The sequence below is a fragment of the Cannabis sativa genome, unplaced genomic scaffold, assembly GCF_029168945.1.
Source record: "Cannabis sativa cultivar Pink pepper isolate KNU-18-1 unplaced genomic scaffold, ASM2916894v1 Contig2, whole genome shotgun sequence".
NCBI classification, from domain to species: Eukaryota; Viridiplantae; Streptophyta; class Magnoliopsida; order Rosales; family Cannabaceae; genus Cannabis; species Cannabis sativa.
The window spans coordinates 268,118-280,491 of NW_026870038.1; the positions used below are offsets into that span (position 1 = coordinate 268,118).

General features: G+C 33.7%; 2 protein-coding genes across 2 annotated transcripts; both read left to right on the top strand.

The window, feature by feature from the left end:
• The first annotated feature begins 819 nt into the window (after positions 1 to 819).
• On the top strand, positions 820 to 5,259 carry LOC133033079 (vacuolar protein sorting-associated protein 26A). Its single transcript, XM_061107647.1, has 12 exons — positions 820 to 1,119; positions 1,437 to 1,490; positions 1,588 to 1,662; positions 1,791 to 1,865; positions 1,962 to 2,034; positions 2,431 to 2,475; positions 2,760 to 2,871; positions 3,026 to 3,092; positions 3,819 to 3,863; positions 4,066 to 4,121; positions 4,324 to 4,499; positions 4,637 to 5,259. The coding sequence occupies exons 2-12, from the start codon at positions 1,488 to 1,490 to the stop codon at positions 4,825 to 4,827; spliced, it is 918 nt and encodes a 305-aa protein (XP_060963630.1). The 5' UTR covers positions 820 to 1,119; positions 1,437 to 1,487; the 3' UTR covers positions 4,828 to 5,259.
• A 370-nt stretch (positions 5,260 to 5,629) lies between these two features.
• LOC133033063 (peroxidase 15-like) lies at positions 5,630 to 6,237 on the top strand. The gene is made up of 2 exons (XM_061107621.1): positions 5,630 to 5,860; positions 6,013 to 6,237. Exons 1-2 carry the CDS (start codon positions 5,648 to 5,650, stop codon positions 6,220 to 6,222), a joined length of 423 nt encoding a protein of 140 aa, XP_060963604.1. The 5' UTR covers positions 5,630 to 5,647; the 3' UTR covers positions 6,223 to 6,237.
• Positions 6,238 to 12,374: the final 6,137 nt, after the last annotated feature.

Genomic DNA, 12,374 nt, shown 5'->3' on the forward strand with positions numbered 1-12,374 from the left:
GATTGGATTGCAAACTATTATTTTAGTTGATTGCTATTAATAAAATTGCATGATTTATTAAAAAGTAGAACATTCTCAAAAAAGAAGACTAATAAAAAAGACTAATTAGAATTTTTGCATCCCAAACTTTGACATGTACCAAATCATGTTCATTGAACTATTAAGATAATTAGATTTAAGGACTTTTGTCCAATTTTAGTAAGGAAAGTCTAACATGGATGAAAGTTCAGGGGGCATGATTCGATACATGTCAAAGCTCAAGGGGCACGATTTGGTAGATATCAAAGTTTGGAGAGCATGATTTGGTAGATATCAAAGTCTAGGGAGCATGATTTAGTGCATAAACAATCACCGAATTTGTAAAATTGAATGAAATTAGACAAAAGTCATTAAATCTAACAATCTCAATAGTTCAGGGAGAATTTATAATATCCAAAAAAGTTCAGAGGGAATGATTTGTTACATATTAAAGTTTAGGAGACAAAAATCCCAATTAGCCATAAAAAATTCTTTGTGGCAAAACTATCTTAACATTTACAATTGTTACATATGACCTTAATAAAAAAAAAGTAGTGGTAAAGGTACTTTATTTTACGATTTTGTTGCAGTCATATCTTTTTTTAGTCATCAAGTGTCAACTTAAAAACACGTAGCGACACCACGTATTAAATAAGTTAAAAAAATATGTCGCCACGTGGTTTTGAGGTAGCACTTAACGATCTTAATTGACCCTTAACAGCCAAAAAAAAAAGTACGACTACAATAATATTGTAAGATAAAGTACTTTTGCCATAACTTTTTTTTTATTAGAGTCATATGTAACAATTGAAATATTGAGAGGGTTTCGCCGCAAATACCCTAAAAAAATAGAGAGCCAAGTGAGGAAGGCACGTGAGAAGGCACGTGCACTGAGCTGGGACTGCAAGAGAAGAGAAACACAAGCAGTCTTCGTCCCCAAAAACCCAACTGCCAAATGCTCTTCGGATCCGTTAATTTTCCACTCTCTCATCTGATTTTCCCCAAAATTCTTCAATTTCCACTCTAGGGTTTCCTCCATCTTTTCAATTTTCACAACACACTTTCTCACCAATCTCTTCCTGATCAAGATTCAAGCTCAAGGTACATCAAATACGAATTTAATTTACTTGATCATTGTATTTACGTGAAGCTTTTTCGTTGTGACATTTTTTCTGTACGTTTTGATCTCGATTAGTATCTGAATTTTGTAATTCATGCGTGCCTCCGGATGGAACGCTTCCTCTTCTTAATTAGCTGTTGAATTTGAGTCATTTGATTGTGTGTGTACGGGGATGTGGGAGATTTTGTTTAAGTTCTAGGGTTTTCGAAAATTTTAAGCTTGAGTTCTTGGGTGATTTGGTGTGTGATTTTAGATGCATGCATTTGCCTTTTGTGAATTTGTTTGAATTTTTTTGCAGGTTTTGTTGAGTAAGGGAGCTTTTGGGAGTTGGTTTTTATCAGTAGAAAAAATGGTAAGATCATATTAGCAGTATGTGATTGTTATGTTTTATTGTCATAGTAAAAAAATGTAAATTGAATTGAACATTTTTTTTTTTGATTGATTCTCAGAATTACTTGATCGGAGCTTTCAAACCATCTTGTAACATATCAATCACATTTAACGATGCGAAAAACCGCAAGCAGGTACTAACATAATTATTGCAAGATTGTAATTTGAAATTTGATGCTGTTGTAGGAAGTGGAAATTTAGAAAATTAGAAGAGGTGGGTATAGAACTTGATTTTGGAGTTTGCTTTTGTTTCTTATTTAAGGTTCCATTCAAGAAGGAAAATGGTCAAACAGTGATGGTCCCGCTATTTCAAAGTCAAGAAAACATTGCTGGCAAGGTGTGTTTACTGATAGGATTTATCTGATTCTTAGAATTGTATACATTCACATTAGTTATATTCTAAAGATATTTATATTTTGTGGCACAATTTCAGGTCTCTGTTGAGCCAGTTCCAGGAAAGAAGGTTGAACACAATGGTATAAAAGTTGAGCTTCTCGGCCAGATAGGTAAGTGTTTGGTGCGACCTTTCTCTGTGATATGTCATTAAAAAAAGAGGAGATATACTGTGAAGACTCTAAAAGTAAAAAAAAAAAAAAAATTGTTTCCATGATATTCATGAAGTCCTGACAATAATGAATGTTTGAACATTTAAGATGAATTACTGATTGTTTAATTGATATTTTACCTTTCCTATAATATTAGTACCAATGGAATCTGCCTAGTTTAAACTCGGATGAATTCTTTTACATGTAGTGAGGGTATTTTGCATGCTCTTTTCTAATGTTCTACCCATTTTCTGCATTGAATTATTAATTCCATACTTGTTAGATAGATTGGTCTTAGTTTTTGTTTTCCTTATATAACTATGAAGATAACTTTATTAATTGTGTTTTACTTTGCAGAGATGTACTTTGACAGAGGCAACTTCTATGACTTTACTTCCCTTGGTGAGTATACTTTTTGCTTTTTGCTATTGTCTTGAGACAATTTTTACTTCTGCAATGCTGAAATTTATTTATTTTTATTATATTTTCTCATGAAAAACTTATTCAGAAAATGGAGATTCAGATTATTTTGAGCTTGCTGTATTATTTTTCATTGTAGCAATAGTTGATAATATCTTTTTCATTTCAATAACTAGATATGATGAATATATAAATACATCTGCTGATTGGATTTCTAGTAATACTTTTACTTTGTATGATCTTTAAGTTTGTTGAATTCATTGTAGTTCGTGAACTAGACATTCCTGGAGAAATATATGAAAAGAAGACATTTCCATTTGAGTTTTCTACAGTTGAAATGCCTTATGAGACATACAATGGGGTGAATGTGAGGCTAAGGTGAACTGGTTGCACCTTTGTACTGTTAATTTATTATTTTCATTTGCTGCCTCCATGGAGCACTTAAACGAATACCATTTTTATTGACTCCTATGTGATTTGTGATGTTGAGGAAATGTACTTATTCGGGATTGTAATGGCTTGCTCTTTCTAGGTACGTCTTGAAAGTTACAATTAGCCGTGGTTACACTGGAAGCATAGTGGAATACCAGGACTTTATGGTAATGATTGATTTCTTTTACTATGTAGTGTGGGTCTGTTTACATGTAGTTTCTATCTCATGTTTCTATCTCATTGTTCAAGTGTTTTCTTTATTAATTCTGAGGAAGTTAGAACAGGGTTCAGTCTCCATTATTATTTATTTGCTTATGCTTCAAATTAACTCCTAATCCAGGAAGCAGTACAATAGTTAGTTAGAGAATGCTGGGTACTATTCTTTGCTCCAGTTTCAGACACTCTTTAAGTATAATTTTTACCACTTTTGTGATTGATTGAGGGATAAGAAACCATTGCTTTGATATCCAAAAGTGGCAGTGCATGATTGCAGTTATTATCAATCTTACTTTCATAAGTCTACCTTTTGGTGCCCCCTTCAAAGGTTGGGGAAATTCAACATTGGACCGATATTATTGGAGGTCAATGTAATACCAAGCTATCTAGTATCTAAATTTCTTCCTATTTCCTTTCCCGATACCTCAACCTATTAAAATATCAAATATCCAAGTATATGATTGTCTCTAGCCTGTCTAACTAACATGTACTGCAAATTACCATATGCCTGAATGAAAGTTCTTTACGTCTTGTGTACTTTAGATATATGATTCCATTGATTGGTTGTAACACCATGAGATACTTATTCTGTTTACGTTTTACTTTATTGTGATTTTATGTATTGTATGAACGAGCATTGCATTTCGAGTTTCTAATGTTTCAACTTTACTATTTAGGTTCGTAACTACACCCCACCTCCATCAATTAACAACAGCATCAAGGTAAGGCCCCCACATTTTTTTTTATTAATTGTAAATTCTGCATCTCTTTTATTAGAACTTTGTTAGATATTTTCAATAGGAGATAGTCTTCCATGCACATTCCATTTGTTAGTTGTATTTTACTGTTTTTATCGGTGTGCTGTCCAATTACATATCCCATTGTTAGTCCCCTGGATGATTGTTGAAATCCACATCTTTGCAGATGGAAGTTGGAATTGAAGATTGCCTGCACATTGAGTTTGAGTACAACAAAAGCAAGTAAGTATTACACTTTTTATCATCTATGTTTTACTTTTCTTAAGCTAAAACTGGATTTTCATGTTTCTGACCCATTCACATCTTGTTTTGCAACCAAGGCCGTCGCTCTTTTTCAGTAATAAAAAAATGGGTATATATATCGACAACATAGTTCTGTAAGTGCTTCTGTTACAGATTTAACATTGTGGTATAATTATTGCAGATATCATCTGAAAGACGTTATTATTGGGAAGATCTATTTTCTTCTAGTAAGAATCAAGATTAAAAATATGGATTTAGAAATCCGACGCAGAGAGTCTACTGGTTCAGGGACCAATACCCATGTTGAGACTGAAACACTAGCTAAGTTTGAATTGATGGACGGTGCTCCAGTCAGAGGTAAAGTTATTTATAAGTGGAGATTTGTGAAAAAGAGTAGCAGAGATTGATCATTTGCTATTTTAACACTTGATGAAACTTGGATGATGATTCAATGATTTTTCTTACTCGCTTAATGCTTAAATTTGTTTTCTTAGGTGAATCAATTCCAATCAGACTGTTTCTCAGTCCCTACGAACTGACACCAACTCATCGAAATATCAACAACAAATTTAGCGTCAAGTATTATCTGAATCTCGTTCTAGTCGATGAAGAGGATAGACGGTACTTCAAGCAACAGGAGATCACAATATACAGGCTGGAAGAAAATTCGAGTAGTCCGTCTTAAATGGCACGACCAGCATTCAACTAGTGACAACCTTGTAAAGCCTCGTCTTGAACTTTAGAACCTATTTTGGTGGTGTAATCGTCTCATGTGTTGAGGAGGCGTTGTTGTAATGGCTTCTCGTTCTTGTTGATGATGATGACTTGCAGTTTTTTTCTTAATTTTTCGCTTATGGTTGCAAAATTATGTACATGGGGGGGCGAGCGACACAGAGAAGCCGGGAAAGTCTTGCCAATTTGATTTTGTGTTTAGAAAAGTGTTTCAAACATTGATAATATGCTCAACTTTTGAGTTTTGATTTACCATGGCAGGATCATAATAGGAACAAATTCTATTTCTTTTTATCTTTTTCTTGAATAATTGCTGCTTTTTTATGTTTTCATGGTAAACTTGACACTATGTAAGCAATGAAGACATTCTCTTGGGAATTTATGATGACTACTGCCTTTTTTATATATATCTTTATATATTAAAAGTGCCTATCTAACGACATTTCTTGGTTTAACAGAATATTCTTAAAAATAAAAGAATATTCTGTTAAATTTAACGATTAGGTTTGATCTCCCGTTAACAAATAAACCCAATAATTAAATTAAAAAAATTAAACAATCTTTTAAATATTAATAATCTCTTTTTAAATTAAAAAAATCATCTTAGCCACATATTTCTCTAACAAACGTATCTAATCTATAAAGATCTTTATTTCACTAATTCATATATATTTGGTTTTGGCTTATCTTCGTAATCAGCATTTATGACTATTGTTTAATGCTCTGCCCACAATAAACAATAAAGATATATTGGGCTTAATAAAACCAAAAAAATGGCAGACTCATCACAATATATTTTGGTAATAAGTCTTTGCTGCATTGGCTTTTTGGCTGGAGGGTTTGCTCAGCTCACTCCATTTTTTTACATGCAAAGCTGCCCAAGTGTGACCAATATTGTAGGAGGGGTCATTCAACAAGCTCTGCAGACTGATCCTCGTATTGCTGCCAGTCTCATTCGTCTTCACTTCCACGATTGCTTTGTTATTGTATATACATATTAAACACTCTTATCTTAATTAGTATAATCGATGTTTTTTTTTCAGTTTGTCTATACTGTATATATATATATTTTAATATTGATGATAATATAATTTCCTTTTAAAAAATATATATTGCTAATATAATTTTAATGTTGTAGGGTTGTGATGGATCGCTATTGTTGGACAGCACTGATACAATAGTGAGCGAAAAAGAAGGTTTTGGAAATATTAACTCGGCTAGAGGTTTTGAAGTTGTGGTTAATATTAAAACTGCCGTTGAGAATGCTTGTCCTGGTGTTGTCTCTTGTGTTGATATTCTAGCCATCGCAGCTGAAGAATCTGTGCGCTTGGTAAATACAAATAATTAATACTACGCCAAAATAATTTGTTGTGTCGAACAAATAGCAACCCTCAAAACTATTATCAAATATATATGGCTAAGGTCACAATTATAATTAGTTGTCACCATAAAGAGCACTAATAGTCAGATCGTAATTAATTAAGTTAATAAGTCATTTTTAACTAACTATCACTATAAAAGCAACATTAACTACTAAATTAATGTCGCTAAAAGTTAATTAGGTACTACAACACAACTTTTGGCTACAGATAATTTGGGCCAAGCCACAAAATTATGATTATTAATGTTTGTTTCAAAGTAACCCTCTAGCGAAAAAGGTTATAGTACTATATTGTTTTTCATGTTTTCCATTCTATACATTCATATTTATTGGTATATCTTTATATATTAACATAATATACTTAAAAATAAAAGAATATTTTATTAAATTTAACGATTAGATTTGATCTCCCGTTAACAAATAAACCCAATAATTAAATCAAAAAAATTAAACAATCTTTTAAATATTAATAATCTCTTTTTAAATTAAAAAAATCATCTTAGCCACATATTTAATATTATTGGTGCTTATTAGTAATTCACTAAGAATGTGAAAGTCTATAAATATATAACATAATATACTTAAAAGTAAAAGAATATTCTGTTAAATTTAACGATTAGTTTGATCTCACGTTAACAAATAAATCCAATAATTAAACCCAAAAAATTAAACATAATGTTTTCTCTGGATAAGCATAGGAAGCAGAAATACCACTTCTATCTTTGTGTGATTGCAGATATACCACTTCTGTCAAAGACCAAAATCTTAAATGAAACTAGCAATACGTGGCTCGGCACGTACATTCACCTAGTATATATACTATTGCTCGTGGCAACTTAATTTTTTTTAATATTATAAAGAAATAAAAATAAATATAATTAATTGCAATACTTTGTTATTATTTGAAAAAAGTTAATACATTTGTTTTTCTTTCTTTTATATTGAAATGAATTTTCAAAAAATAAAATATTTAAATATCTAGTTTGTATATATACTCCATAAATAAAAACATGTAAAATGTAATACAAATAATTTTATCAAACATGTAAAGTGTTTCTTTAATAATAATAGGTAATAGATGAAGTGTTTCTTTTATTTTGGTAAATGATAATAGATTAACTATTTTTTTTTTCTTTGATACAATAAAGATTTTTTTTTAAACACGATAGATAATAGATTAACAAATTGATATTATTTTTCCTTGTTCATAACACAGTATAATCACTGCATGAAACGTAATCACCAATTTTTGTCTGCTTTCTAAATTCTTTTCAAACATTTCTTTTTCCAATTTTCAAAGTTGCAAATGAGAACATAATAATAAACTAAACCACAAAAAAATGAAGGAAAAAGATGTTATACAAAAATTGTCACGTAGCTCAATAATAATATTTTAATTTTTTTTTTTTGTAAGCAGTTGAGAAGGAGGATATATTGATTTTTATATATCAAGAATTGCCTCTCACCTTTGTCGGTTATGGTTATTAGTCAGTTAAATTAGTTGGTCTATCTTGTTAGTTAGAGAGTTGGTTCCTATTTTCCTGTACTTATAGTTAGAGTTTAGGCTTAACTCTAGTGTGTTCAGCTAACTCTGGTTAGCTTAGTTTATGTTGGTATATATACTGGTGTACTTTGTATTTTTCATTCATTCATTCAATCTAAATTAATACAATCCTTTTCTCTTCTCTTTTCATTATGCAACATGGTATCAAGAGCGGGAAAGACAGGCTTTCCCTTAGATCCAGTTCTTCTCCCACTTTTTCTTGTCGTGCTTTCTTCTCCGGCGAAGGTGGCGTTCCACTCTGTTTTCTTTCTACTCCTCATCGTTTCCTGGTGTCCCTAGTGTTCTTGGTTTTGTCATCTTTCTTCCGAAACAGCAATGTCGAATAACGATCAATCGTCGCACTTTGAGGTTCGATCCACGGATCCCACTATTCAAGAAAATCAAAGTCCTCATATCAAAAATCCTGTCGAAGATCCTTCCAATCCATATTACCTGCATCATAATGATAATCTAGGTAACAGCCTCGTGTCTCAGCTTATGACGGGACATGACAATTATGTTTCATGGAACAGGGCGATGCAGTTGGCTATATCCGTGAAGAACAAACTCGAGTTTCTTGACGGTTCAATTTCTAAACCCTCTCTTTCAGAATCTATATTGTACAATGCTTGGATTAGGAATAATAACATTGTCATCTCTTGGATTCTTAACTCTGTATCTAAAGAGATTTCCTCTAGCATTCTACAATGCAGAAGCAATTTGGAATGACTTAAAAGTTAGGTTCCATCAGAGGAATGGTCCTCACATTTACAGCTTAAGAAAAAGGCCTGATGAACTTGAAGCAAGAAAGCCAAACAGTGAGTATGTACTTCACAAGACTCAAAACTGTTTGGGAAGAATTATCCAACTACAGGTCATCATGTACCTGCAATGGTTGTTCTTGTGGAGGAGTCAAAAAGCTCCAAGAACACCATCACATGGAGTACATAATGTCTTTTCTCATGGGGCTCTCTGATCATTTCACACAAGTTTGAAGCAGCATCCTTCTGATGGACCCATTACTTGAAATCAATCGAGTCTTTCACCTAATATCGTAAGAAGAGCATCAGAAAGGAAGTCTTGCCAAAGATAGTAACACTAATCAAAACTTGGCTTTTGCATTCCAAGGTGACAAAAATGCTACAAAGAAAACCTGATTCTCAAGGGGCTAAGACACATCAACCCAAACGCAACGGACCATTCTGCACTCACTGTAATATTCTTGGTCATACTGTGGAGAGATACTATGGATATCCTCCTGGATACAAATCAAATCACCCTAAAGAAGCTGCTGCAAACCAGGTTCAAACCAACAATAATCCAAAGGGAGCCTGTGATGAAGGGACTACTCTCCTTCCTCAACTTAATGCTGTGCAATGCCAACAACTTTAAAATCTCCTTGTTGGTCAACATAATGGTATGACAAATTCAAAACCTAGCACATCAACAGACACCACAGGTATCATCTTATTGAAATATTCTGTTGTTCCCCAAAATGAATCTTGGATTATAGATTCAGGAGCAACAAGGCATATTTGCAACAATGTCAGGTTATTTCAAGTCATTTATCCCATATCCAAAATAAATTTAATTCTTCCTAACAATGAACAACTTTCTGTATATCAAAGTGGATCCATTGTCATAAATAATGATTTAATTCTCATTGATGTTTTATATGTCCCTAGCTTTAAATTTAACATCATATCTGTCAGCAACCTAACCAAAAATGACAACATTAAAGTCGAATTCTATACTAACAATTTTTACATACAGGACAACCTTCACAGGAAGGTGATTGGCAGAGGTAAGAACAAGGATGGACTTTACATATTGGGTTCCAATGCTGCACCAGAAACTGTTCTCACCGTTTTAGCTGATGTGTGGCACTCAAGATTGGGACACCCTTCTAAGAAACGACTTTCTTTACTCAGTAATCAATTACAATGTAACACTAGTTCTTTACATACTTCTACTCCTTGCTATATTTGTCCTAAAGCTAAGCAAAAGAAATTTCATTTTTCCCATAATAATCATTTTGCTGCAAACAATTTCGATTTAATACATTGTGATATTTGGGGACCATATCACATTCCCTCTTATTCTAATTTCAGATATTTTCTTACTTTAGTTGATGATCACTCTCATTTCACTTGGATTTATTTCATGCAACAAAAATCTGATGTCTCTCATATCATTCCTCAAATTTTATCCTATATACAAACACAATTCAATTGCATTTTTTAAAAAAATTCAAGTCTGATAACGCACCAGAATTAGTCTTCAAAGATTTATTTTCACAACATGGAATTTTGCATGACTTTGCTTGTGTTGAAACACCTGAACAAAATATTATCGTTGAGAGAAAACATCAGCATCTTTTAAATGTTGTTAGAGCATTATACTTCCAAGCCAATATGCCAATCAAATTTTGGTCCGAATGTATCAGTCAGATCACGGTCTGCTTAGTCCACTGTTGCAAGGCTTTTCTATCTTGTTCATTTCATGTTGGATCCCTCCTTTATATACAAAGCAAGTGTCCTTTGATTACACAGAGATTGAATTCATTATAAATCCGTTTGTACATTAAATTACAATAATTAAATTAAAAATGTAAATACAATAAATGAAAAACAGTTTCGGCCCTATTCACTAAATACAGTAACGTATGCGACTTCTATAGTGCGAGTTGTCTGTTCATATTCTTGCATAAGCTCGCATGCATAAGGTACATAGAAGACTAGTCGAATCTGGGATGTCTGCGTCCTGTTCGAGTTGCTTATACGGACATCCTGTAATAAGTCGACAACCTAAGGCATGCGAATCCTTATTGGGTTATCGGGGTTGTTGGGTCATCCGGACCAGCTCGCAGAGTAAAGAATTGATCTTTACAATTCGCAGGAGGATCTCAATAGTCCTCGCATACATCTCGGTATATGCGAGTCTTAAGCCGCTCCTTGGTCCTATTTTATGCGAGATATACGAATGTGACTAGACTCTGTCATGGTCACATCATCCCGCTGAGTCTGGTTCAGGCGAGGTTTATACTCGAGAGGTCTCTCACTGACATCTCAGCTCTCCTCGAGAAGAGTGAGTCCACGTGTCATTTTTATAGGAGCCTGGTCTCGAGTTTCCAGGTGAGAAAATCTCATTATAACAACCACACATCAATCTTTTCCAACGACGCCGAATCGTTCGAAGTCGCTCTTTAGGCTTTGCTCTCTTTTTATCAGCTATAACAAAAGAACCCTTCACCATCTCAATCTTGCAATAGGTAGGAATGTCAATTGGAGCAAAAACATTAAAATTGACATCTTCATCTTGCAGTCGCAACTTTAACTCCCCCTTTTGAACATCTATTAATGATCGCCCCGTAGCTAAGAATGGTCTTCCAAAAATAATGGGAATAGTTGAATCTTCCTCCATATCAAGAATTAGGAAGATAAACTTATTAACCTTCACCTGTACATCTTCAATTATCCCACGAGGATGGGTCAAAGAACGATCTGCCAATTGTAAAGTCACTGTTGTGGGCTTTGCTTTTCCCAATCCTAGCCTTTTGAAGACAAACAAGGGCATTAGATTAATGCTTGCTCCCAGATCACATAGAGCTTTAGTTTCCACCGAACCCCTATAGAACATGGAATATTGAAACTGGTCGGATCTTTAAGCTTGGGCGGTAGTTTCTTCTACAAAATTTCACTGCACTCCTCAGTGAGTGCCATTGTCTCAAGTTCTTCCAACTTCCTTTTCTTAGCTAAAATTTCTTTCATGAACTTCAGGTAAGTTGACATTTGTTCCAAGGCCTCTGCAAATGGAATGTTAATGTGCAGCTTCCTGAATATTTCAAGAAATTTTTAAAACTGCTTGTCGAGATTGTTCTTGCGGAGTCTTTGAGGGTAATGAATTTTAATATGATGATCTATGCTGATCGGATGCGAAGCTTCTTTCGGTGCAAGACCCTCAGTAGTCTTCTTTTCCCTTGGTGCCTGTGTTTGTGCCCGTTGATCCTGAACCCCATCTTTAACTGGTTGCTTGCCACTAGGTCCCTCATAACTCTTTCCACTCCTCAACGAAATTGCTTGACATTGCTCTTTTTCCTTTACCTCACTAGTGCTAGGTGAATTCCCTTGAGTACGGTTGCCCATTTGAGCAGTCAACTGTCCCATTTGAGTTTCTAAAGTTTTAATGGAGGCTCTAGTCTCCATCATGAATTGGAGCAATAAATCAACTTGGATATTTGAGCCTCCAGTAGGACTTTGTTGTTACGGGTGTTGTTGGTTTTGTTGGGGCTGATTTCTCTGCTGGCAATAAATCATACGCTTTACTCATATCAAGTTTCACAACCATTTGCCCCGTTTTCCCAACATTTCTACTTCAAATAATACATGATTTTCAAAGACACCATGATATTATCAATGATCAACCGCCCAAGAACAAAAGTACTCTGTGTCTCAAAAATAAAGCCCCAAAACACCTTTCAATATGTTTGCCAAAACCTACAAAATGTGAACCCTTTGTAGTCTCACATTGTGTTACTATAAATTTAAACTTTTGTGTAATCCTCATAAAAGTTGAA